General features: G+C 48.4%; 1 protein-coding gene across 1 annotated transcript in view; it reads right to left on the reverse strand.

Annotated features, from left to right (window-relative positions):
• Abcc4 (ATP binding cassette subfamily C member 4) overlaps positions 1 to 24,412 on the reverse strand; it is a 212,631-nt gene that overhangs the window by 150,555 nt on the left and 37,664 nt on the right. Inside the window, exon 4 of the mRNA XM_021181507.2 lies at positions 12,636 to 12,860. Within this exon, the coding sequence (XP_021037166.1) occupies positions 12,636 to 12,860 (225 nt within the window). The remainder of the gene's footprint in view (positions 1 to 12,635; positions 12,861 to 24,412) is intronic.

The following is a 24,412-nucleotide window of genomic DNA, read 5'->3' on the forward strand; positions in this document are numbered from 1 at the left end:
CAGGAAGGGAAAGGAACGACGATACTTAGAGATACTTAGATACGTCCTGGTCAGGTCTGGTAGGAGGCAGCGGGTGCACCCAGGAGGTGACTCAGTGGGTATAGACTCTTCCCACTAAGTCCAAGGATCTGGGTTCAGTCTCCAGATCAGATGGCAGAAGAGAGAACTGACTTCTGCTGTCCTCTGACTATTTGCGAGCGGTGACACAGATACATACATATGCACAAACAGACAGACAGACAGACACACACACACACACACACACGTGATTGGGAGACTAGTTGCTCTTGCAGAGAACCAAGGTTCAGTTCCTGGGCTGGCCCATAACCACCTACACTGCCAGCTCTGAAGGATGTGATGCCCTCTTCTGGCCTCTGTGGGCACTTGCATGCATGAGGTACCCTATAGACAAGTAAGTACAACATAAACAAAAATAAATTAAAAAAAAAATTAAAAAGCAAACAGTCTCCCCAAACCCCACCCCACCCCCACCCATTCACTTGTTAAACTATGTTTCTATCTGGATTATTTTGGGCTGTAAATACGAAACATAAAGCAGATGCATGCACATAAATGCCACATATCAACGTGGGTAGCGTGGTGAGACAAGTGTCCATCACTTCCACGGAAGTGGCTGCGGAGGACTGGTGGGGTGTGCTTTCCCTTTAGAAGTCTGGGAGGACTTGGCTTGACTGGTAGGATCTGGAATTACTGAGGGAAACATCTGGGGTTGCCTGTGATAGGCTTGCTAGGTTAGGGTAACTGAGGTGGGTCAACTCCCATGTAAGTGGCACCGTCCTACCGTCTGTGGCCAGGGACACATAAAGAGTGAGTCCTTCCGGGCGGTGGTGACGCACACCTTTAATCCCAGCACTCGGGAGGCAGAGGCAGGCGGATTTCTGAGTTTGAGGCCAGCCTGGTCTACAGAGTGAGTTCCAGGACAGCCAGGGCTACACAGAGAAACCCTGTCTTGGGGGGGGGGGGAAACTCCAGACGGAGCATCCACACACATCTCTCCCTGCTCCCTGAGGCTAGCGCCATGTGCCTCATGTCACCCATGTCACCGAGGGGCCATCCCTCCCTTCCTGACAAACTCCTCTCTCTAACTGGGAGAAGAACTAAAGCAGAAGACACATAACTAATAAAGTATCCGGCTGCCATTTTCACAGAAACCTTCTAAAGACCCCTAACAGTCCTGCCAATACAGGTGTGAACACCTCCTGATCACACTGCAGATTCCTCGCCAACTCACTCTTACTACTGTTGACCCTCACTGTGAGGCTCCTCCCAGAATGCCTCATGCCTGTGCGCTTGGATTCCTCAGTCGATTCTCCCTTGTCCCCTGTCACCAGGCTCAGCACACTAGTCCCTATGACTCCCTATCCTTTTGAGACCACTGGGTCAAGGCAGAGGAGCAGCAGCATGTAGACCCCTGAGGGACCTTCAGAGTGCAGCGTTCGTGACCCCATCCCAGTCTGTCAGATAAGGTGGCTTCCAGGTAAGCGGGGCATTACTGGGACAGGTAGCTATGCAGGGTATGATTAGCTCGCTGAAGCAGAGGCCACATGGATTTTCCCGATGTTACTGGCTGGAGATGCTTAGCAATGCCGTCACGCCCTCTTCATGATTGCACAACTAAAAGCGGCTGTGCTGTTTCTCAAAGGGAGGCTGCAGGGACTGCCCAATATCCTCCAGCGATAAGATGAGCATAACGGGAGAATAACGGCTGCACCAGGCCAGTCTTGTGCCCTCTCATTCTGGAGAGGGAAACTGGTTCAGGAAAATGAAAAACCACAGACAAAACCAACAACCTGCCACTCGCTATAATCCGATAGTCTGGCACCTTAGGGATTTCTTTTCTGTTTTGCTTTATCTGACTGTCTATGGCTAGCAGATCTGTCCAGCTCTGAAGGATGACGCAACATTCACCTGCATAAGGTACCTGATAGATGGCTTTCCTTTCACCCCACTTCTACCAGAGGCCACAGCTAAGGCATCAGACATGCACACGCTGACGAGCCTCACCTGTCTGGCCGTGAGGATATGCATGTGACCCCACCTGACTCCCCCACTTCGGGGGAGGGCCCTGGGATCCATGTTCGGAGGTCATACTGAGGGTCAGTCACACATGAAGATCCCAGAGAGTGCCATTCATCAGGAGCAGCCACATTCCCTCGCCTCTCCCACTTCCAGGACAGAGACTAGGTTTGTTCAAAGCCACCGTGGGTCCCCGAGGTCGGGCTCTCTAAAGCCTTGGGAGCCCAGGTCAAAGCATGGACAACCAGGTTCAGCAACCATGGGATGTCAGAAAAGATGCTAGACGCAGTATCTCAGGGCTCCCCGAGTGTCCGTGGTACTTGGGAACGTTTTAGAAAGCCTAATTATGAGCTAAGAAGAAGTGTTTTGACGAGTACGAGCCATCAGTACAGGGTGACAGCAAACCCGCACCACTGAACCAGCTCCACGGTTAATGCCATGGGAAGGGGTGAGGTGCACAGCTCACGGCAGTCTGTCCGAAGCGGAAAGACAGCTCCACAAGACAGCAGAAAGACCTCTCACTCACACCCTTCTGCCACCAATTCCTAGGTTTGAAGAGAAGTCCCATGAAGGGGAAAAGAGAAGGAGAGGCCACAGCAATCCTAGTGAAGCTGAGTTGTAGGCAACAGTGTGAGAAAGCCCAAAAAGATAATGTTGGTGAGAACAGAACTCTCAGGGAGGGACAAGGAGACAACCGGCTACAGTCCTCTAAGAATCCTATTATGTTTTTCTTTCTGGTTTGCCTCTAAAACACAAAACTACAAAATGTGTTTATAACTTATATCTTCTGGAAAACAGCATGTTTAATAATGAAAATTTACATGTGAACTCAAAACCGACTCCTGTATAACAACTATATGCACAATCATTTTGGACTATATTTTCAGTAATTTTTCATCATCTGCCTTCTGTCAGGCCAAAAGAGCAACTGGAGAGAGCAATGTGACAGTGCCAGACTTACCATGGCGTATAATGGCATATAGTTTTACTGAGAATCAGTCAAAAGGAAAATACTGGGCCTGCGAGGTGGCTTGTGGGTAAAAGCGGCAGTTTCCAAGACAGGCTGAGTGATCCCTTGGAACCCCAATGCAGGAAGGGAGTGGGGAGTCCCGGAAACTGTAATCTGGCCCCCAAACATGCACAGTAATGTGTGTGTGTGTGTGTGTGTCTGTGTGTCTCTTTGTGTATGTGCACGTGTGAGTACATGAGTATATGTCTGTGTATGTATGTCTGTGTGTGTATGTGCACGTGTCTATGTGTGCATTTCTCTGCATGTATCTTGTGTGTGTTTGCATGTGTTTGTGAGTCTGTGGTGTGTGTGTGTGTGTGTGTGTGTGTGTGTGTATGAATGCAATTTTACTTTTCACTCTAACGTTGTGTGTTTACTAAAGTATCACTCTTGTGTGGGTGGCTGGTCACCCATCATAAACTATAAGTAACAATGCAGACGTTTTAATATTGCAAAATGAATGGTTCCCTCACTCATTCCTGTCCCTCAAAGCCACGTTTCAAGCTTTGAGGACACCTGTAAGTAATAAATCAGTAGGGAGCATTTCTTCTGCCAAGAGAGAAAAATAACAATGGACTTCAGGCCATGCAGTCTAAGTCCTGCACACTGCACCATGTACCACACTTCTCAGAAGCACTAATCCCTAACCTTTCCCAAGAAGAAGAACAAGGCCATGGAGAGAAAGGCCCTCCACAGGTGGCCCTCTACAGGGAACACAACACAGGTGGCCCTCTACAGGGATCACAGCACAGGTGGCCCTCTACAGGAAACACAGCACAGGTGGCCCTCTACAGGGATCACAGCACAGGTGGCCCTCCACAGAGAACACAGCACAGGTGGCCCTCTACAGGGATCACAGCACAGGTGGCCCTCTACAGGAAACACAGCAGAGGTGGCCTCTACAGGGATCACAGCACAGGTGACCGACCCTCTACAGGAAACACAGCACAGGTGGCCCTCTACAGGGAACACAACACAGGTGGCCCTCTACAGGGAACACAGCACAGGTGGCCCTCTACAGGGATCACAGCACAGGTGGCCCTCTACAGGAAACACAGCAGAGGTGGCCTCTACAGGAAACACAGCACAGGTGACCGACCCTCTACAGGAAACACAGCACAGGTGACCGACCCTCTACAGGAAACACAGCACAGGTGACCGACCCTCTACAGGAAACACAGCACAGGTGGCCCTCTACAGGGAACACAACACAGGTGGCCCTCTACAGGGATCACAGCACAGGTGGCCCTCTACAGGAAACACAGCACAGGTGGCCTCTACAGGAAACACAGCACAGGTGACCGACCCTCTTCAGGGAACAAGGTCATTTTCAAGTTACCTCTTGCAAACCCCGTATCTCCCCACTCCTTCGGGTTCAAAGATGAGTTTATCAAGCAGATGTAGATAGACCAACATCTGTAACCTCCTGGAGATAGGGACAGAGACAATAACTGTCTGCCACTAATGAGTCCCTGGGGAGTGCAGGGGAAGAGACGAGGACATAAAAACAGGTAAGATGGCGTTTTCTCAGAGCTGAGAGCAGACAGGGAAGAATCTCTGAAACCCTTTCCTTTTTCTCGAAGGAGCAGCAGACACGTCATCACAACCGCTGATGTGGCTGCACTGCCATTTTTCCACGGGAACTGGTCCTGGAGAGTCATGACCATCTTCATTACTCAAAGTGATATATATATATATATATATATATATATATATGCCAGCTGTAAAAGGACAACCGCTCCAGGAGTCCGTTAAATCACGTTAAATCAGGTGCTTGGAGAGTGGTCCAGCTCACAGAGCTAGAAATCAGGATGGTGGTTGCTAGGGACCAGGGTGGAATGGAGAGTGGGAGTCGGTATCTAATGCCTACAGAGGTTTGGGTTTGCCAGATGAAAGGGATTCCAGGAACAATGGCAGCGGTGGCTACAGAAGGTGGTGAGTGCGGCATATCTGGGCGGGCTGGGTTTGAAACGATCCGTTTCACGCTTCGTGTATTGGATCAAGACTTTGTTCTGTGCTTTGAATGTTCTGAAAACAAGCCAACTACCTTTGAGAACCGGAAAGGAGAGAGCCACCCGCTACGAACGTTAAACCCAGAAAGATGCCTTAAAAGCTGGAACAGGGTGGAAATTCATTTCAGTCAGTGAAGTGATTTTACTGTCAGACATGTTTTAACATCATTCACTGTGACTTCAGGATGAACACAGGCAAAAAAATAAAAATAAAAAGGGCAGAGTTGAAGCTGTAGTGTCCCTTTCTAAGGAGGCCATATCTGTCCCCACAAGACCCTCAACTACTATGCCTGTCACCTTCCATGACAACAGCAGTGGGACTCAAGACAAAACCTATGGACCTTCTTCTGACACATGTGGTCACTCCGTCTGCCCCGAGGGAAGGTAAGGACTATGCCCAGCAGGTCCTGCACTGTACAGACAGAACTTCCAGCTCTGTAGTTTATAAACATCTGGACTAACAAACCCACACCACACTGGCCCACTCCTCCTGCTCCACCATAAAAGGCAACAGAGCAGGACCACTATGAGGCCAGTGTTTGCAGATAACAGAAAGCAGGCAGCGTGCAAGACTCCGAGATAAAGGACTCTGGTGCTCGGCATCCCACAATGCACAGGGCAGCACCGCCTCAGCAGAGAACACTAAGGATGCGCCTTAGAGCACATCACAAGTTGAGCACTTGGTCTCCACAAAGTGGCAGGTTTCTGATGTCCTGCAAGCTGTAGCTGTGGCCTACTCAAGGAACAAGGTCACTAGGAAAGGCAATGGAGGGGAGGCAGTTGGGGAAACACGGAGACAGATGACTGTGACCAAACTCATAAGCCAAAATAACCCCCCCACCACCACCACCCGCTTGAATCTGTTCCTGACAGACATTCAACACAACAGCAGCAGCAAACCTCGAGCAGACAGAGCTGACATAAAGGAGCCCTCCCCGAGAACAAACTAACCTCTCCCAGAAAAACTAAGGCCAGGCCTCTCCAGAGCCTCAAATACACAGGGCTGGAAAGCGGAGTCCTATCCAGCTACAGTTGGTGAAGGGTCACCATAGGACTTCCAAAGCTCTGCCTCACTGAAGTGCAAAACAGTACCTACTGAAGTTAAGGTGCTCAGCCAGTAAGGCTGGTGTCCCATCAGTACAAAGCCCCAGTGCTCTTCAGAAGGAAGGGGTGGCAAGCACGAGGACCCCTTCTAAGTAGAAGTTAATTTGAAGAACCTAGAATATCAAAACAAAGAACCAACAGGCAAATATTTTGACTTCTGTAAGTAAATGAAAGATCCAAGGTTACCGGAGTGTCCAAACCATAAGCAGGATCATGACCAGTCTCTGAAAGAAAACCAGCCAGAGAAAGGCTTGCTAAAACCTCAGCTGGCACGGCTGGGAACACAGACTACAGAGATGCACGAAATGATTGGGCACAGTCAACACCAGAAGCCACACACACCATCAGTCACCAAGAGACAAAAACCAGATTCTATAGGAGGCATACCTCAAAATCACTCCGCAATTTCTTCTATATGGACGCATGCTCAGGACAGGACCCTTCAATCCGACTCTGAAGTGTTAGTCTAAATGATATGATGTCTACTAACAGTCTCATAAGACCATTGATGGGACCTTTGGTATTAACAGACTCATAAAACCATTGACGGGACTTTTTCTTCTAGTGACCCAAGCCTAGAAGCAAGCTGGAGTTCCAGCAGCGTATGAGAGAACCCTACAATCAGGAAAAACACCCACCCACCTGGACCGGTGTCTCAAGCCTGAAACCTTAACTAGCACTTGGCAGTCAAGAGGACGAGAAAGTCCAGCTTGGGTTGGAGGCTAACACAGGCTAAAAAGTCAGAGCTTTTCTCACAAAATAAATCAACAACAATCAATCACTGTACACGACTGTTTGAAAATAAAAACCCCAAATGCATTCTACAGAGAGGAGGAGAGGTCAAAGGCCCGTAAGGGACTCTGCTGCAACTCCTGTATGAATTCCGTTCGCTCCCAAGATCATTATCCTAGATTCCCTCACACCATCAGGCTACCAACAGAACGCTACCAGTGGATGAAACTCTATTCTTATCACTCAGTTCCTTTCTTAAAGAGTCAATGGCTGCCATCTGTCAAGTAAATGCATACCCTCCGCTCCATACCTTACCTACCCCACCCCTACCCATCCACAAACTCTCCACACCACCAGTCCCTGCCTTAACCTTATGATCAGGGTCTTCCAACAACAGAATCTGATGTGATACTGTTCTTAAATTTCTTCTCCATTCTTCTGTTGCATGTACTTTTAAAAGACACACTACCTCCTTTCCCAGGAGCTGCAGCCCTGGAGCTGCGGCCCATCCTCTGGCTCCTCCGTGAATCCTAAGACAAGCGAGTCTATTTTATGCCATTTTAAAGATTGGGAAACCAAGGCAGTTACTGAGAAAAATGACTCCCTCATCTTGCTAGTTTATGTTTCTAACCACAGAAATTAAAACAGTCCTCTTAGCATTCTCTCAGAAGATTGATAGGATTAATGTCCCACAAAACACTCAGGCCAGATGCAAGCTCATATTAGAAATAAAATAAGCCGGGCGTGGTGGCGCACGCCTTTAATCCCAGCACTTGGGAGGCAGAGGCAGGCGGATTTCTGAGTTCGAGGCCAGCCTGGTCTACAGAGTGAGTTCCAGGACAGCCAGGGCTATACAGAGAAACCCTGTCTCGAAAAACCAAAAAAAAAAAAAAAAAAAAAAAGAAATAAAATAATAAAAGATTTAGAAGGAAAAATATTAAACTATTACGACAGTCAGTGTACAAAGCACAGCCAGTTCATTCTAACTGTCAAATGTTAGGATAATAACACGAGGACAGGAAGTCCTGCCAAAGTATCACTTGCTATAAACACCACGTGGTTTCACTTCGACAACACCCTCAGGGTCCTCCTTACACAGACAAAATATCAGAGCAAGCCTCGTGATGTTCCTCACTTTGAAAAGACCAAAGTATTTGAAGACTGGGCATTCCATATTGTCCTGTCTAAATATAAGGCAATATAGTCCACACTGAACTAAAATTAGTTTAAAATAAAAGCAAAATCACCATTGATCTGAGAATCATGAATCTGATATCACCACTGATCTGAGAATCATGGGTCTGATATCACCATTGATCTGAGAATCATGGATCTGATATCACCATTAATCTGAGAATCATGGATCTGATATCACCATTGATCTGAGAATCATGGATCTGATATCACCATTGATCTGAGAATCATGGACTGCCAAACTTTGCGCCAATTGCCTCTCCCCAATCCCCTGAGGCGGCCCAGGACTTAAGCTGTTAATCAACTGAACACAAGCACAGGAAAATATATCCTAGGAAGGCAGAGGTGTGACTACAATGAGAAGCTGAGGTGTGTGCAGAGCCAGCTCACCTCAGAGGCTGGAATGGAGAACACGTTTCCTCCCACCAACTTTCCATTCATGAAACTCTAAAGTTAGTGACGACTAACAATTCTAGCCAGAATGGATTCTATCAGGTAGTCTGCTCTGCCGAGCAAGCAGAAGAGACTAACACAGACACACTCAACAACTGACCTCATAACTGGGCTCAGCATTCAGAGCCAAGAGAGCCACCCTCAAAATCCATTCCGCAGAAATCAGTCCCAACAGAGAACTGCTGTGGATCTTCAGGGACACAAAGTCAGGAGGCCCCCCGGCTGACTAAGCCAGTGATCTGAAGGGAGAAACCTCTCTGTGCCTTGCATATTCTATAATGAAAAGCGTAACAGTAAGACCCTCTCTTTGGTGTTGAGACCATCATCATGTGTATATGCAGTGTATACTTAAGCCCTTTGCCAAATTAAATTCTGTGAAGGTCTGAGCCAAGGTCTGAGAAAAGGAGACACCCAGGCCCAGGAGGCCCTGGGGATGGAGGGTCCCAGCGCCTTCAGCTCATTCTCGCCTTGACTAGATCTGTCATCTCAGTCCAGTCTGTTCTTCTCTCACACAGAAGTCAACGTACAAACCCTATGTGACCTGAAGCTGCTGAAGTGTCCCTTCCTTCTGCGTCTCTGTCAACTAGTAAAGAAAGGACACCGGTCTCCCCCTAGAGGGAACAGCAATTCTCCCGGGAATGGGGCTGGCTCTCACGGTAACTTTCCAAAATGAATGAATATGATACCCCAGCACCAGCATAACTTTATTAAAGCTGTGAAAGTAGATACATGACCAGTCCTGTCTGTCTGTCTGTCTCTCTCTGTTTCTCTGTCTCTCTATGCTGTCTCTCTGTCTCTCTCTGTCTGTGTGTGTGAGTGAGTGTGTGTGTGTGTGTGTCTGTCTGTCTGTCTGTCTGTCCCTCTTCCCAATATGAGCCGTTGCTTCGCATCATTATTTGTTTGCTTAGTTGACGTAGTGAGGATGGATAGCTAAACTCATGTTGCATCTGCATGTGCAGGCGCATAGAGATCAGAGACACCAGGTTCTTTATGAATTCTTCTTTACTTAATGTACTCAGGCACTGTCTCTCAGTGTAATGGTTTCTATAAGCTCAGCCCAGGGAGTGGTACTATTAAAAGATATGGCCCTGTTGGAGTAGGTATGTGACACTGTGGGTGTGGGCTTCAAGACCCTCACCTTAGCTGCCTGGAAGCCAGTATTCTGCTAGCAGCCTTCAGATGAAGATGTAGAACTCTCAGCTCCTCTGCGCCATGCCTGCCTGGATACTGCCATGCTCCCACCTTGATGATAATGGACGAAACCTCTGAACTTGTGAGCCAGCCCCAATTAAATGTTGTCCTTGTAAGAGTTGCCTTGGTCATGTTGTCTGTTCACAGCAGTAAAACCCTAATTAAGACACTAATAAACCTAGAGGTTGCCAATTCAATGAGTGTAACCAGGTAACTTGCCCTGTGTCCACCACTTAAGTGCTAGGATTACAGATAGATCAAGCTGCTATGCCCCTGGCTTTTGTATAGGACCTGGGGAACGGTCTGGTCCTTATACTTGTACGTGAAGCACATTCTTGTTATCCACCCAGCCATCTCTCCAGATCAACAAGCAGTTTTTATATACGATCCATCCCACGAGGCCATTCAGCAACACATACTACCATGATGATAGAAACAATCACTCCGTGTATACCACCCAAACCGATTTCTCCTCGGATCATGGATTGGGCACTGAAGCCTCAGGTGAGCTCCGAGCACGTGCAGAAGGGCCTTGCAGATACACACACCCAGGCTCGCCTCAGCCTCCCGGAAGCAGTCCTCCTGAGAGAAACATCTTAAGCTTCACCTCAGCGTACTTCTTGCACAAGGCTGGCAAGAGGAAATTCATCTTTCCCAAGTTTCTAGGGTTTCAGGCTAAATCTCGGACCACAGCAACTCTGGACTTCATAAAGAGATTTTCCTGGGATAACCATACTGACCAATGAATACCTCTGAGAGGCGTTTACTTACAGGCAGGTGAACAAATCTGCCAAGCTAGATCAGATTTCCCCAAGGCCAGTTCCGAAGTGTTGACAGAGACACTAAGAAGAATAACAAGTGAATTCCCCTGCACAGGAGCCCTGATTGCCTGAACGGACACCTCGCACCTGACTGTGTAATTATGGTGTGCAGCACAATGGGAATGAAACTTCCTAAGTACAAGGGGGACTAGTCAGCATCTAGGAAGATTAAAACCTTGACAATTTATGGAGAAACTTCAATATTCTCCTGCACGGTACGAGAGTAAGCCTCAGACAGGATGGTGGTGGCAGTGAAGGCCTAAGACACCATTACCAGATCCATGTCACAGATCCCGAGAACACTGTCCTTATCAGAGCCTAAGGTGCTGGGCCTCCATGAGCCACACAACGCCAAGATTAATAAGACTGCTCAAAAGAAGAGGTGCCAGGGATACTTCGTATTTGCTGAGAAAATCCATGGCTTTCCAGATACACCAGAGACAGGTAAACGATGAGTGACTTCAATCACCGGATGTCATCCGAATGCCACCACAACTAAATCAAATTAGCAAAGCGGCTCAGCCATTTTGAACACTTCATGCTCTTGCAGGGATATGGGGTCTTCAGACAACAAGAACCATGTGCATGCACGCTCTTGGGAGCCTCTGTGTGTGTGTGTGTGTGTGTGTGTGTGCACGCGCATGTGCGCACATGTGTTTAAAAAGTAAAAAACAGGTAGGGTTGCCATACAACAGCCTTGACAGAGTCGTCGGACCCTGACACTTACAATGACCCACATCCATCCATCTGACGGTGGAGGCTTCCTATCGACATCCTTCGTAACTGTTCCAATCAGCATGAACCAGGAATAGTGTGGCAGCCCCAGCACAAAGGTGCATCACACCAGACCTATCGTTACGACTTCAGTAGGAGAAAGATACACACACTTTAAGAAGCAGGACAAGGTACCTGGGAACTAAAGTTCTCTCCAAAAATACTTTAAAAAAAAATTAATGTACATTGGTGTTTTGCCTGTATGTGTGTCTGTGTGAGGGTGAGTCCCCCTGGAACAGAAGTTACAGGCAGTTGTGAGTTGCCATGCGGGTGCTGAGAATTGAACCTGGGACCTCTGGACAAGCAGCCAATGCTCTTAACCACTGAACCATTTCTTCATCCCCCAAAACTACTTTTCTAAGTTTAAAATACATGTGTTATACCAAGCCATACAACTATAATATGCCCTGTACTGATATATTTCCTTGAAAACATTAGGTTGAACATAATTAAACATTTCACACCTACACACACACACACACACACACATATATATATATATACACACACACACACACACATATATATACACACACACACACACATATATATATACACACACACACACATATATATATACACACACACACACATATATATACACACACACACACACACATATATATATATATATATATATATATATATATANATATATATATATATATATATATATATATATACATACACATAGAAAAAGAGACAGGTAGGTACACAGGTACAGGCACCCAAGCCCACCTACACCTCCGGAAGCATGTGAAAGGTAAAAATCCCTAATTTCCTTTCTCAGAGACAATGTGTTCTCCTAGGTTGAATTCTAAAGACCCTGCTCCCCCAAAGTTTAATGTTTGGTACAACATTGATGCCGTGAAGACTTTAGTGAACAGCACAAGACTTGTCAAAGGAGAAGCTATAAGATTTAGCTGTGAAAAAAAAATCAATTCTGCATTTATTTTTTTTAACCTAGATTTCACCCTAAATCCAACAGACTGCCTATGCACCATAAGCAACCACAGTCTGACAGCGAAAAGAGACTTCCATGTTAAAGCAGGAGAGTTTGCAGAATAAATAATAACAACAATATATTCTAAAGCCCAAACCAAACAGCAAGCATCTCGTGTGTGGTCCAAACAGTTTGTTTTTATGACCAGGTTTTGTCAGGTGGTATGAGAGGGCCTTGAACTTGTGATCGTCCCTCTTCTGGTTCCTGCAAGTGCGGGCATGGGCCATAACACCCAGTTCATTACATGACTCTAACTTATGGGAAACTTCAGATGAAGGACATGTCTGACAAGCCAGGTCACTTACCTTCCGGTAAATCATGTGGCACATGGCGACCCGCAGCCTCATCCCGGCGCACTGCACGTGGTAGAAGTACAAATGATGTAGTATGGCCAAGATGAGCGTACACATGGACAGCACTGCTGCGTAGCCATAAGCTGTGTGCAAAGCCACCGAGTCGTCGGGGTCATACTTCTCAAAATATTCAATAATTTTCCCTAAAAATAAGGGCTGAACTACTCGGGTGCCCTCCTAGAACAAAAAACAAATAGCATCCATTAGAGCTATAAAACCACATCAACATTGCTCAGTACAAGCTTCATACCCATATGTCACTTGCCCCCTCCCAAGGGGGACGAAACTGCGATCATCACGACCACAGCAAGTGAGCATTCTAACCTGCTTGAACTCAAAAATCACAGGCTCAAGGACATGCACGCACTATGATTGGTCCGTGTAGATGCTCAACACAGGTTCATAGCCGGGCGTGGTGGTGTACACCTTTAATCCCAGCACTCGGGAGACAGAGGCAGGCAGATTTCTGAGTTCGAGGCCAGCCTGGTCTACAGAGTGAGTTCCAGGGCAGCCAGGGCTACACAGAGAAACCCTGTCTCGGAAAAAAAAAAAACAACCCACAGGCTCACAGACATCCACGCACTGTGATTGGTCCAGGTGCATGCTCCACACAAGTTAGAATCAGCTTTAAAACACAACTGTCAGACTGCCCCCCCCCTCCAAAAAAAAAAAAATACTGTCAGAAAATGGATAAGGGGTGGGGAAGAGTGGGAGGGAGGCGGGGAAGTAGCCAAAAAGGAAAAGGGCTGGTCACCTGCTTAAATGCAGACATGCCAGCTCTTGGCCTCCCCTCCCTAGTCCCTGTTTCCTAAGACCTCAATGTTCCACCCAGCCTACCAGGAAGTGAAAGGATGGCCCATTCACAAGAGGCACTCTCAGGCCGCCTGCTGCCTCCTCCTCTCCCTCCTCCCCCTCCTCTCCCTCCTCCTCCTCCTTCTCCTTGTGCCACTATCAGCTAAAGTATCTACACAACCCAGGTCAAAAAAGAGACCCTTGCAACCTTTCTCAGCCCAGGCTCTGCATCACAGCACACAGCAGACCTTCTACTGAGTGTGTTAAAAGGTTCAAGGCTTGCAAGGTCCCCAGGGAGGCTGTACGGCCTGCCTCCATCCCCTAGACACTGAGGTGTGCCTCCTGTAGCACCTTCCCTCGGGCAACCTGGGGTCAAAGCTTGAGCATGTCATAAATGGCTGGCTAAAAGATATCAGCCCGGGTGTTCTCTACCAGCCTTATAGCACTAGACTTCACTAGACGCATAATGATGATGATTATAAAACAATACTAATCGCCATCCATTCTCTACAACAAAAATTAAAACCCTACACCAGTGAGGTGGGAGGATCTGGGATTCGTCTACTGGAGCTAAGGGAAAGCCACTTTCTGGCCAGCATGGAAGAATCTGAAATCAGCATCCAACCTGTTGAGTTTCCTGACTCAGAGGCCACTCACCCTCCTTAACCCACTTCCTCCCTGCAAATCTTTACAGACCCTTCCCCCAGGAAAGAAAACCAAACACTCACTGCAAATCCAAGCCACCAAAAGTAAACACAGAGGCCCAAACCATTTCCTCCTCCTCAAAGACAGAAAGCCGGGCTTGGAAACCTTTCAAACACTTAACTTTGAACACCTTCTCCTTCCCAGCAACACAGACACGCAGACAGCCGACATGTCTGCTTTTCACGGCCATTTTCTATCCTTACGAAGTGAGGAGCCTAACCCAGACCTAGCACGGAGAGAGAGAAGAGGAAGAACAGAAACAGAAAGCTAACAGGTCAATCTCACCAACTGGGCCCCAATCAGGACATTTACAGGAGATGCCTCAGTCACAAACATCACACCAAATATCACAATCTGTATTACACATACATGTGCGAGTACACACACACACACACACACACACACAGAGCCTTCCAAAGAAGTCACAGAAGGATCTATTAATTATACAGAAAGGCATTCTACTCAATGGAAGAGTTACAGTGAAGGTCACAAGGTCATCAGACGCCAGGGTCTCAGGCTCCTTTTCACACGTGTCACCAAATCAGGAGGCACAGAGGATTCACACAAGAGTGCCTGACACCGTGATCACAGTGGCTGGATAGTGCTCACTAAGACAGAACCCTGAGAGTCAGGGTGGCTGTGCTGTTCACACAGAAACCTAGGCCAGGACAGCCTGGGCCAGAGCACGCTAGCCTGGACCCTTCACCAGGAGCCCAGGGGTAACTCCTTCCACATTTGCCTGAGACTCCAAATGCAGGCATGCAGTTGTCGTCTGCTGCACAATTCTCCTGACTGGTTGTGAATCGTGGACCATGAGAGTGTCAGAGAAAACAACAGAAGGCTTGGTAAATACAGGAAAAGAGGTAGCCACTAGAGGCAGGTCTCCATTGAAGAATCGTCTGTGTGTCTGTCCCAGCTGGGTTGTGCCTCCTAACAATCCCCTTAAGTCTATGGGCTCTTGATGGGTGGGTGTTAGCCAATGCTTACCCTCCTCCCATGAGCCTGAGGATTAGAGGTCTAATCCTAACCCTCACCTAGGAAGAAACAATGAGGCAACTGCAAAAATGCTTGTCAAACTTCTAACTGAACAGAATTAAGCTTCCTGGGACCTGGGGAAGGGGCAATGAAAATGTACTGAACTTTCTCCACATACTGATACAAGCCTATAACCCCAGAACTTGGAGGTGGAGGCAGGAAGATAAGAGTTTGGAGCTAACCTGAACGACACAGAAAAGGCTGACTCAAAGAAAGTTCTACCTTCATCTGAGATTCCATTCTGTGCCCTACCCAAACAAGCTTCCCGCCCTTTGTCACCACCAAAACTGTCAACTGAATTCTCATGGAAGTGTTAAGAGTCCAGGTCCACACTGCCATCTACAAAATTTGGTTAGAACCACACAATCCCGTCTCCCAGACTTCCCACCCCATTTATAAAGAAAAAAAAATTACATTCACAGAAAAAAAAAAGTTTTAACTAAGTTTACAATTTTGTGTTGGGGCTCAGGCATAGTTATTCAGAGCTACGTGGGGTATGAGGCCCAGGTTTGGACACCTGGCAGCTATTTCTCAATGGCACATTTGGTCATCAGCCTGCATGCATCACTTGGCACTTGGGCAAACCACTCTGCTTTGCAGAGTAACTTACTACACAGGGCTTGATGGGACATTGTCCCCACAGGGCCTGGGGCCTCTTTCATGTTCCCTTGGGACTTGAGATTCTTCCTGTCCAACTTCACAGTCCCTGATCTTTGTCATAAAAAGGAAAACAAAGAAGCTGTCAGAGAAAATCATGCTGTAGTGAAACCCAAACACAGAAAACAATGAACCTGTGGGAGAAGGGAGTGGGCGGCAGACTTTAGAAAGGAGGGAACAGGGCAGACTTTAGAAAGGAGGGAACAGGAAATGAAGCTTAAGTGGAGAAAGATCAGAGACAATGGGAGTACAGTGGGTCTGGGGAACGTGTCAGACCAAGATATCCGAGGTGCACGACCACAAAGCAGGTGGACACACACACATAGCCGCTAATCACAGCTTCCAGTGACAGGGTGTGTGGGGCCTGCGCGTCCCTAGCATGGGAGGCTCCTGTGGAAATTTCGAGACCAAGGTTGGTTTCAGTGAGGAATGCTTCCAGACGGCGTGCATCAAACAAGAGCACACAGGCACCCAGAGGTTCCAAAACCACAAGGCAAAAGCACTCCAGCTCAGCCCAGCCGGGGAAAGTCAACGTTCAGGAAAGCACTGTGCTCATTAAAGGAAAAGATGATTCATAACTAGCTGCTCAAGTGACCTCTAGCCATTGAGATGTCTCACTGGGTTAAAAAAAAAAGGGCTTGCCTTGCAAGCATGGTGGCCTGAGCTTGATCCCTGGAACCCATGGAGGGAGGAGGACACTGACTCACAAAAACTTTCTCTGACCTGCGCGCACACACTATCTAAAAGGCTTTAACACGATCACCTCTTAAAGGGGAGTAGGGACGCAGCACAGAAGACAAGAGCAGCAGCCTTCTTTAAAAAATGACCTCTTACCTGAGCCAACAAAAAGCTTATCGGCCTTAGTGGAGAACGTTAAAGAACCACTCACGGTTTGAAAACTAGTTTTAGGGGAAAAGAAGTAAGAAATTCCCTTGCTTTTTCTATACATCCTGTACCCCAGGGTAACCTAAAGGTTATCCAGGGCAGACATGCCAATTATGAGAAGATTTGAGCTAATAAGCCAGGTGGGAAAATAATTGCCACGTCACCATGATGTAGCCAGCCCCACTTCATCATGAACATCTCTTAGCATCAGACACATGGAAACAAGAAGCACATGCTAGGTCCCTTACAGTAATGGTAGCACACAGTAGGTCCCTTGCAGTAATGGTAGCAAACAGTAGGTCCCTTGCAGTGATGGTAGCACACAGTAGGTCCCTTGCAGTGATGGTAGCACACAGTAGGTCCCTTGCAGTGATGGNGGTCCCTTGCAGTGATGGTAGCACACAGTAGGTCCCTTGCAGTGATGGCAGCACACACTAGGTCCCTTGCAGTGATGGCAGCACACAGTGGGTCCCTTGCAGTGATGGTAGCACACAGTAGGTCCCTTGCAGTAATGGTAGCACACAGTAGTGATAGTACACAGCATTGCAGATTAAGTCATACTGCAGGGTCTGGAGAGTCACTTCACTTCTTATCTACAACTCCTGGTGGCAGGGAACATGTTCAATGACTCAGGAGAGCAATGCCACTAGGCCAACCCAGGCTACGGGAACCTCCGCTAAACAAGCAAATCAGTGCTCACAATTTCAAAAACAGTGAGACAGTTAAAGTAACTGCAGAGTGAAGGGAAGACCGGGAAAAAGAAAGAATCCAAAGCCATCTTTGTCAACGAGATGCACCTCACTGGACCAGTCCACAGTCTAGGCAAAAACGGTGTTTGGGAATTGGGCTGGCAGCTAAGAGCGCATGAGGCCCGTGCCAAGGGTCTGAGCTCAAGTTCCAGCAGCCAGGTCAGGAGGTTCACAGCCATCTGTACCTCGCTACGCCCTCTTCTGACATCGGCTGACACTGTACACATTGGACACACACCCACACTCACGCGTATACCTATAAACATAGTCACAAGAAAAGATACAGCGAATCAATGAATGACTGAATGTCAGGTACATTGATGCCTGCCCTGTACTCCCAACTACCTAAGACGCTGAGGCAGAAAGAACACTTGAGCCCAAAAGCCCTAGTTGGCAACAGAATGGTATTCAAAAGAATCAATAAAATGTAGGTCAAAACCCTAAGAGAGGGAAATGAGCTATGGCTAGACACGCTGACAGCATGAATGCTTGAGTTAATGCGTCTGCAGGCAACGCTGCTGACACTCTACAGGGAAAGCTCAGCTCTTAAAGGTACAAATTGAACTGTTCTTAGATAACAGGCGTGATATGCGGGAACGGCTTCAAAACGGAGCAAGCAGGGCCCTGGGTGACTCAAGTCTCAACGTGAGCTGGTAAGTTACAGGGGCATGGCTTAGAGACAAACAGGGGCTTGATTCTGGTCTACTGGTGTGGCTTTGGAATGTTCCTAAAAGCCTAAAAAAGAGAACGTCCCACGACCCTTGGCCCTGACAGCAAGCAGCTGAGCAAGAAATCAAACAGTAAAGACAAGCAAGTTCCCCTCCTCCCGCTCGAGGAGTGGGCGCAGGAGAGTTAAAACCCCTTCTGAGCCGACCACCAGCAGCCAAGGTCATCTGCCTCCCCTGGAGGTGTGAGAGCTGTGACTGAGTTCATTAGATTATGGGGAGGCAGGCTGCCTCAGTGCCAGAGGGAGAGCCTGGCACACTCAAAGCTATGGGTTCAACCCTCTGCACAAAATGTTCAAAGCTTAAGCTGAATTCAAAGGGCTGCGGAAACACTGTAATTAGTGGCTAAGACATCAGCTTTCACAAATGGCTTTCAAATCCCACTGCTTGCAGACAGTCTTAGCAGAACACGAGTATTGTCAGGAGATGTTTATTTATGAAAGCAGTTTCCTGGGCAGTGCATGGAGAACCCCATTCGAGGATGGTGTCCTAATGGCTGGTCTCAATCTCCTACCATTATGAATACAATCTTTCTCCAGTGGAGCAATGGATCCTCTGACATTTTAAAGAAAGCATTTTCTCTGGGTTCTCACTCCAAGTCATCACTGTCAACACTAATAAGCTAGTGTCAGAGTGTCCAGGAACCCACGGGGCACACACAACTGACCACACCTGCTTCACAAGGCGTGGTCCACCTCTCCCTGCCTGGGTCATCTCCCTCTTGATCTCTATCACTGGCCTCCTAGGTTGAGCTGAAAGTTAGAGCCACTTGGAAAAAAAAAGCGCCAGGAAATGCATACCTGGACACATCTCAGGAATCAACCCCAAGCAAAGGCACAGACAGAACTGACTGCTGACCTCTGACCTTGGATAAGGGCAGGGTTACCTCAGATGGCAGCCTCCAGGATCCCCTATACTCCAGTATCCACCCAGACGAGCGACAGTCAGGGGGAAAACCTTGACCATGTTAGCAACAGTCTCCAACACCATTTCCAGAAGGTCCGAAGCTCTCTTCTGGCTTCCATGGGTACTACATGCATGTGGTACACAGACAGACAGACAGACAGACAAAACACTCATGCAAATATAATAAAAGTACACCCTAAAAAGAGAAAAGTCCTTAGGCAGTGAGCCGAACACTCAGGAGGCAGAGGCAGGCAGATCTCTGAGTTCAAGGCCAGCCTGTTCTCAAGAGTGAGTTCCAGGACAGCCAGAGTTACATAGAGACACCTTGTCTTAAAACATACAAAAACAAACAAACAAACAGTCTTGGCCAAAGGCCAACTTCACAGATGAAGCTGGCAGACTATCTAGACTATAAGACTTAAGCAGCTGGAAAAATGGCTCAGCGGTTAAGAACACTGACTGCTCTTCCAAAGGTTCTGAGTTCAAATCCCAGCAACCACATGGTGGCTCACAACCATCCCTAATGAGATCAGATGCCCTCTTCTGGGGTGTCTGAAGACAGCTACAGTGTAGTTAACGTATAATCAATAAATAAATATTAAAAAAAAAAAGACTTAAACAACCATGCTGTGCCTTGCCCACGACAGGCTCCACATGCAGGAGAGTCCTCTGAGGCTCCTTTGATGCCCCCAACTTCACTCTCCCACAGGCAAGACACCGCATAACTCAAAATCCAGGCCTGAATGACGTGAGGAGGCAGGCTGTGCAGACTCTGTCCCTTTACAGTAAGGCTCCAGATGGAGAGTCATCTCAGTCCCCATGGCACTTCCTGGGAGGGGCACACAAGGGACAGATGTACAGGGAACTCGCTGTTCCCAGCTGGCTTTCTCTGGCCTGCACGGGTGTGTTCCAAAGTCACTATCACGCTGGTTTCTCCACAATCCTCAGCTTCACAGAAGAATGTGGAACACTACCTAGAAATCCCATGCAAGGCTTCTGCACCAGTCCCACACCACCTCTTCTCTGGCAGAGCTCCATTAGCACCTAGGGAAGGCCCTGCTGGGGTAGATGGCTCACACAGCTGTGCTGTCTTCCTAGAATAATTCCTTGTGCTTTTGAGGCACCAGAGAGACAAGATGCCACACTCCGTTCATCCTTCCACTCTCTAAAACTCCAAAGTCCAACGGAACCACACGGAGCCGAGATCACGAAATGAGAAATCGCCTCGTAAAATCAGCTGTTAATCTAATGCTCACCCCATGTGGCTCACACAACCTGTGAGGGTTAATAGTGACTGACAACCGGACGGGATACAGAATTACCCAGGAGACAAACTTCTGGGCAAGCCTGTGAAGACAGCAATGAGCAGAGAGCTGGGTTCTTCGATCTGCTTTCTGACTATGACGCAATATGACCAACTGTCTCCTGTTCTAGCCAACATGCTCACCCATCGTGATGAGATATGTGTTCCCTCAGACTGTGAGCGGTACTACCAAGCCGGAGTAGGCACCAAACGCCTTTGGTTGCGTTTGTCAGGAACGGGATCATAGCCATGCATAAAGGAGCATGTATAACAGGTGTAACCTTAAACATCATCCAAACATGGTGTCTTGGCTTTCAGAGACAGGCTTCACTCAGTAGCCCAGGCTGACCTGGAACTCTCTCTTCCTCTTGCTCAACCTCCCAGCTAATTGAGTAACAGGCATTTACCACCACACCCACCCTATCCATCGGGGTGTGGATTTTGAAACGTAACTGGATCACTGCTAGCTGCCCCATATAAAATTATTTCTGACTTCTCCAAATCAGCAGCGTCAATAGGCCAACCAGTCCGTGAAAATGAAAGTATTTGTATTGGAATGCCCGCTTCCTTTTGCTGGCAGGGGGTAGGAAGAAAGAATGGTTTTCCTATCCGAACACAAACGACTCTCAGCTCCCCAGATTTCAGTGCGTTAGAAGGTCTGCTAGTAGTCATGGTAGAGACACAATGTCACTGTGACCTCCAGCACTGGCCACCGTGTCCATCAAGGGAACGAAGCATCCATGTCCAGTATTAGATCATAAACCAACAAAGACCTGATCTAAAGGCAGGGCAAGGGAAGAGGTCTGACAGGGAAAGCCTGACCCCGCCAGCTCCCACACTGCACTACCATACCCATCATCCTAATCCCTAAAGCCTGGACGGACCCCGCAGGCCAACAGGACGGCGCGTCAGATGCCAGAGCAAATGAGCTACCCTCAGTAGCAGTTGATCTGGGTCCCAGCAAATGGCACATTCTCTGTGACCCTGGGCTCATTAAAAAAAACAGAGCTGTCCGCCTCTGCCCGGAGCAGCAGGGTCTCCTAATCGCACTGCCATCCCAGATCACACCAGTCCACTCCAGTCGCTGAGTGCAGTAACTGGGGGTGCTGAACAGGTATGTGAGACAACCGCAGGTGGTGATGGGTGTCCAGCTGGACACACCGCACTGACACACTGATTCACCAGTCACAGCCACTTTCCTGTACTGCATATGACTTTGTGACCCAGGAGACACTGTAACCTGGACCGTATCCTAGTTGACAAACTCATGTGCCACCACTGCCCTGAGGCCATCTCTGCACCATTATCCCTGGGCTAAGGTCAAACAGCAGCCACTTGGGATGCTAAGGGCAAAGTTTATGACCTTAGTTAGACCAGCCCCAGTCTAGAAGGCCTGGGATCATCTCAGAGCACCTGAAACAGAAACTCAGCTCTTTCATTTATTTCTGGGGTGGCCCTGAGTACAAGAAACTGACAAGCCCGTAGTCGGGGACTGACTGATAATAAGAATACCTCCGACCTCACCAAGTTCCTACAAGGGATAAAAGCAGCATCTTAAATAAAGGGCAGACACGTGGTTCAGAGCCTTCTATTACTACTAAATTACTTACACCGCATTGAGCATGGGTCCTAGTAATACTGCTGTCACTACTACTACCACTACTGGGAAGCACTCCATTGTCCTAGTCAGGGTGACCATTGCTGTGATAAAAAGACAAAAGCAACTGGGGGCGGGGAGGGTTTATGCAGCTCACACTTCCTTACTCCAGCACTGAAGGAAGTGAGGACAGAAACTCCAACAGGGAAGGAACCTAGAGGCAGGAGCTGCTACAGAGACCATGGAGGGGTGCTCCACACTGGCTTGCTTTTCTGGCTTCCTCCACCTGCATTCTTACAGAACTCGGGACTACCGGCCCAGGGATGGGAGCCCCCACAATGCTCTGGGCCCTCCCACATGAATCACGAACTAAGAAAATGCCCTATGGACAGAACATATGGAGGAATTCTCAATTGAGCATCCCTACTTTCAGACGAGGCTCGCTGTGCCAAGTTAATAAAAAACTAGGCAGCACAGTAGGAGTATTGATTGCTATTGATAGTAACACCAAAGAGTACTACAGCTTCGGAGTATGAACACTGCTGGTCCTGCTGATAAGTAGTATGACTGTCACTGCCGCTGCCACTAATCCTGGGGAGAACGTCCGGGTTCCCCAGGAACCCCCTTCTCTACTCTTCTGCCATGACTTTTCAATAAGCAGGTTCCTAAAAGAGAAGCCAGGGTTCCAAGGACTGTGCTGTTGCAGGACTTCCTGCCTTCCTGCCCTTCCCGGCTCCAACAGTGATCACTATGGGACAAATCTGACATCACTTCGGCATAGCTGTCCTCTCTCGCCCAGCTGCTGCTGCCTGCACCTCTGTACCTGACCTACTAAGCGGGACCCACACTCACTGTGAAACGTCAGCTGGGTAAACATCTGGGACTCAGGACTCCAACTAAAGGGAGGGCAGCCTCTGACACCACGGACAACCACAAGCCAGGGACAGACCCAGACTCAGGGTGCTTCAAGACCATGATGCTTTCAGAATGTAAAGTGCCTGGTTACAGCAGTAAACTACAGAACAAGCAGGCAGATGAATGCGCCAAGAAATGGCACACCTATGTGAAGTCACCCTGAGGCCCCTGGTCCCTGTGGCACTTAGCAGAGATGTCTGCGTTGTGCCCCCAAGCACATATTGAGACTCCGGAGCGTCCTAGAGGAATTCCACTAGCCATGGTTGTGCAACGCATTTGCCCGGGAAACTCTGCACAGGTGGTTACAGAGACAGCAGCTCACCGTGATATTCATTCTAAACTCAGACTTTCTGCAGCCATGTAAAAAATGCCATCCCCGTGACGCTCAACACAAGTAAAGCAAACTGAAAACCGGGCTAGGAGCCTGAGGGTGCACTCTCTCCCACCCTCAGGTTACCCCCACTCGTGGGGCCAGGGAACCGTGGGATGGGGGTGAGGGGATAGACCCCGAGCAAGAGTAGGGCTGAGGTGTCTCCAAACCCCTAAATCTTATCCTGAAACTAGCAGGAGTAGGATCCCCACCCCCACGCAGGGCCTGCATGCCCCAGTGCACACAGTCCTGGGTCCCCGCTTTGCCTCACCTGAGGAGGCCACATGGCTGGGGTTAAACTTCCTTTCCCCTTATAAGGTCACGTCCAGCAGCACCTGGAATGCCTCCTTATGCAAATGAGGCATCCCCAACACCCAGGCTCCAGCTAAAGATGGACACTCAACAGGACAGACAGCTCCTACTTAAACCTCAAAAGTTTAAATAGCCCTTGTGTTAGCATTTTGTCTAAGCTCCACCCCACAGTTACCTGGCAACAGCCAGGTGTGCCTGATTCACTATAAAAGGGGCTGCTTGCCCCCTCCTCTCTCTCTTGCTTTCTTGCTTCTGCTCTGTCTCTTGCTCCTGCTCCCCCTCTCTCCACATGCCCACGGCCCACCTCTCTCTCTCTCTCTCTCTCTCTCTCTCTCTCTCTCTCTCTCTTTCCCTTTCCCTTTCTCTGTCTCTACTACCCTCCCAACCCCTCTCTCCCCATGCCCTGAATAAACTCTATTCTATACTATACCATCATGTGGCTGGTCCCTCAGGGAGAAGGGATGCCTCAGCATGGGCCTGCAGAGGCACCCCCTTCCCCCACACCTGACTACACCTTCACCAAACACATTCCTTCTCTCCTTATCTTTTTATAAAACAAAACACCTTGCTTCCCCCAATCAACTGAACCAGTTCTCCAACGCTTGTCTTGATGTGTGTTCTTGGCCAGTGCACTGCTGACCAAGGTCTTGCCTGCACCCACCCGCCTGACTACGCTTCCCTCCCTCTAGGCCACCCAGATGCACAGTGGGCCTGACTACCCTGAAGAAGAAGAAAACATGGGGCAGCACCCAGTGGTCTGCATAACCTTGGAGAAGGT

The sequence above is a fragment of the Mus caroli genome, chromosome 14 (assembly GCF_900094665.2).
Source record: "Mus caroli chromosome 14, CAROLI_EIJ_v1.1, whole genome shotgun sequence".
Taxonomy (NCBI): Eukaryota; Metazoa; Chordata; class Mammalia; order Rodentia; family Muridae; genus Mus; species Mus caroli.